Here is a 2,202-nt window from a genome sequence, read left to right as displayed (position 1 = left end):
CGGTATTATTCCCTCTATTGACATCAAGTAAACTGAATGAACCGCAATAAATAAATTAGTTGCCATGACAACGCCAAGTGCTGGTAAAGATAATAAATTAACAAAAATCTCCAACCATCGCTGTCCGTCAAATCCAAAACTGCCAAAAGAGCAATTATTGTGCATCTTGTCCGAGGAAACTATAAAAAGCATAGATATTGCAGCTAAATTAAATGCTACAAAATTAAATAGAGAGCTTGCCATAAATGATGTGACTTGTTTCTGAATCATGCGCTTGTATGGCGTACGTATGATAGTTGTTATAGCCTCAAATCCAGTAAATAGATAGAAACACACGGCAGCTACCTTAGACACCTGAAACAAACACAAATGGTACGGAAGGAATGTTTTGTTACGGAAGTTCTGTAATGATAATGAAAAAAATAAGGATGATAATATTAATAATAATAATAATAATAATAATAATAATAATAATAATAATAATAATAATACGGCGGCTACCTTTACATATATGAAACAAACACAAATGGTACGGAAGGAATGTTTTGTTACTAAAGTTCTGTAATAATACTGATAATAAGGAAAATTATAATGTTAGTATAATAATAATAGTAATACAGTAATAGGCCTAGTAATAATATGAATAATAATGATAATAATAATAATATTAATTTCGTATAATAAAATGGTAACGGTTAATATTCTGTTAACATTATAATTACCCAGCACAATCGTCATATCCATCCTGATTAATTAAATCCCCATTCCCAGCAAAATTTCACTAAAAAAAGATTTTTTTTTTGTTTGGAAAATGCATATGCATTACTCTAATTATTATAAACCAATAAATTTTAGTTTTACGCAAAAAAAAAAATGAGAAAAAGACTATTTCTTATAGGAGATTATAATTTTTTCGACGACTTCTTCGCTACTAGGCAAATGAGAATTAATTTGAGATTAGTTTTTGTATTTCCCATCTAACGCACTGCGATCGATCGAGTAGGCGGGAGATATGTTTTTTTTTCAATTGTCAAAATCTCAGTAAGAATCCTTTTTTTTTAAAAGAAATTAGAAATAATTCCAATGAAATATTATATTTCAAAAGTGTCAATATTTCTTCGCAGACCTATTGCAAAATCAAACATAAAATTTCATCCCCGTTTATTTTTTTTTGTGTGGAAAAAAAGATCAATTTCAGTCTTATTTTACATTTTTTCATGATCAGATCAGATTTTTATTCAGATTTTTCTTACAACTGAAATTTTGCCGGGAATGGGGCTTTAACACGATGATGATGATGATGACATCATCTTCACCACCACGTCCCCATCATTCATTATCACACACAGTGATATTAATGATTTAAATTCAAATTAAACTTTAGGCTATTAATCTTACCCCTTCTTGTCCATGGTTGAGAAAGGGGACTCCTTTGGAATAATTGTCCCCATCTCCTTTTATGTAGCCAACCGCAACTATTAGCAGTAAGGCGAAAATAGCAGTGACATCAGATGAGTAGTGCGATACATTAGTGCGCTTTGCTCCTATGGCAACATACCCAATGGCAACAATCACTACTGCAAGTGCAAGGCAATTTGAGTAGTCATCAACAGAAACTGCGGGAAATATTGACGTAAATATGTATCGCAATTTTCCTCCTATTATGCAGTCAACATGTTCGGCTAATGCGCGTGCGGATAAGGCAGACATTGTCACGTGACACAGGATATAACTCCATCCAACATTTACAGCTATAAACTCGCCTCCTCTAATGTAAGTGAAGAAAAATGGCGCCCCCTGCATTAAAGGGACACTGTTAATTACATCGGCGAAGCACAAACCTGTGTAAAAAACAGCACATATTCATTATTATTGTTATTATGAAATATGATAGCTCTATGTTGCACTTACACTGTTAATAGTGCCATTTTGTTATGGAAAGAGTAAACTACACATTACACGCCTAAACAGTGGCGTAGAAAAATATTTTTCATTGGGGGGGGGGATGATTGGCGTGTGCCAGTGTCGTAACAGGCGCGGGGAGGGGGCAGGGGGAAAATGCCCCTCCCCTGACGGTAATAAGAGAAAAGAAAGAGGGGAGAGGGAGGGAAAGAGAAAGAAGAGGAAAAGAAAAGGAAAGAAAAAGAGAAGAGAAAAATAAAGACAAGAATAAAAAGGAAGATATCATAATGACCAGACTCA

The 2,202-nt window shown here is 33.8% G+C and overlaps 1 protein-coding gene across 1 annotated transcript in view; it reads right to left on the bottom strand.

The window, feature by feature from the left end:
- The window catches only part of LOC117101919 (high affinity cationic amino acid transporter 1-like), a gene marked incomplete at its 3' end in the record, with an annotated part of 7,813 nt that continues 5,611 nt past the window's right edge, over positions 1 to 2,202 (bottom strand). The window contains 2 exon segments of the mRNA XM_033242032.1: positions 1 to 354; positions 1,399 to 1,841. Of these exon segments, the coding sequence (XP_033097923.1) occupies positions 1 to 354; positions 1,399 to 1,841 (797 nt within the window).

This window comes from Anneissia japonica, unplaced genomic scaffold (genome assembly GCF_011630105.1).
Source record: "Anneissia japonica isolate Jap-2015-1 unplaced genomic scaffold, ASM1163010v1 scaffold4988_len2956909_cov206, whole genome shotgun sequence".
In the NCBI taxonomy this organism is placed as follows: domain Eukaryota; kingdom Metazoa; phylum Echinodermata; class Crinoidea; order Comatulida; family Comatulidae; genus Anneissia; species Anneissia japonica.
This window is presented reverse-complemented; position numbering and strand designations above follow the sequence as displayed.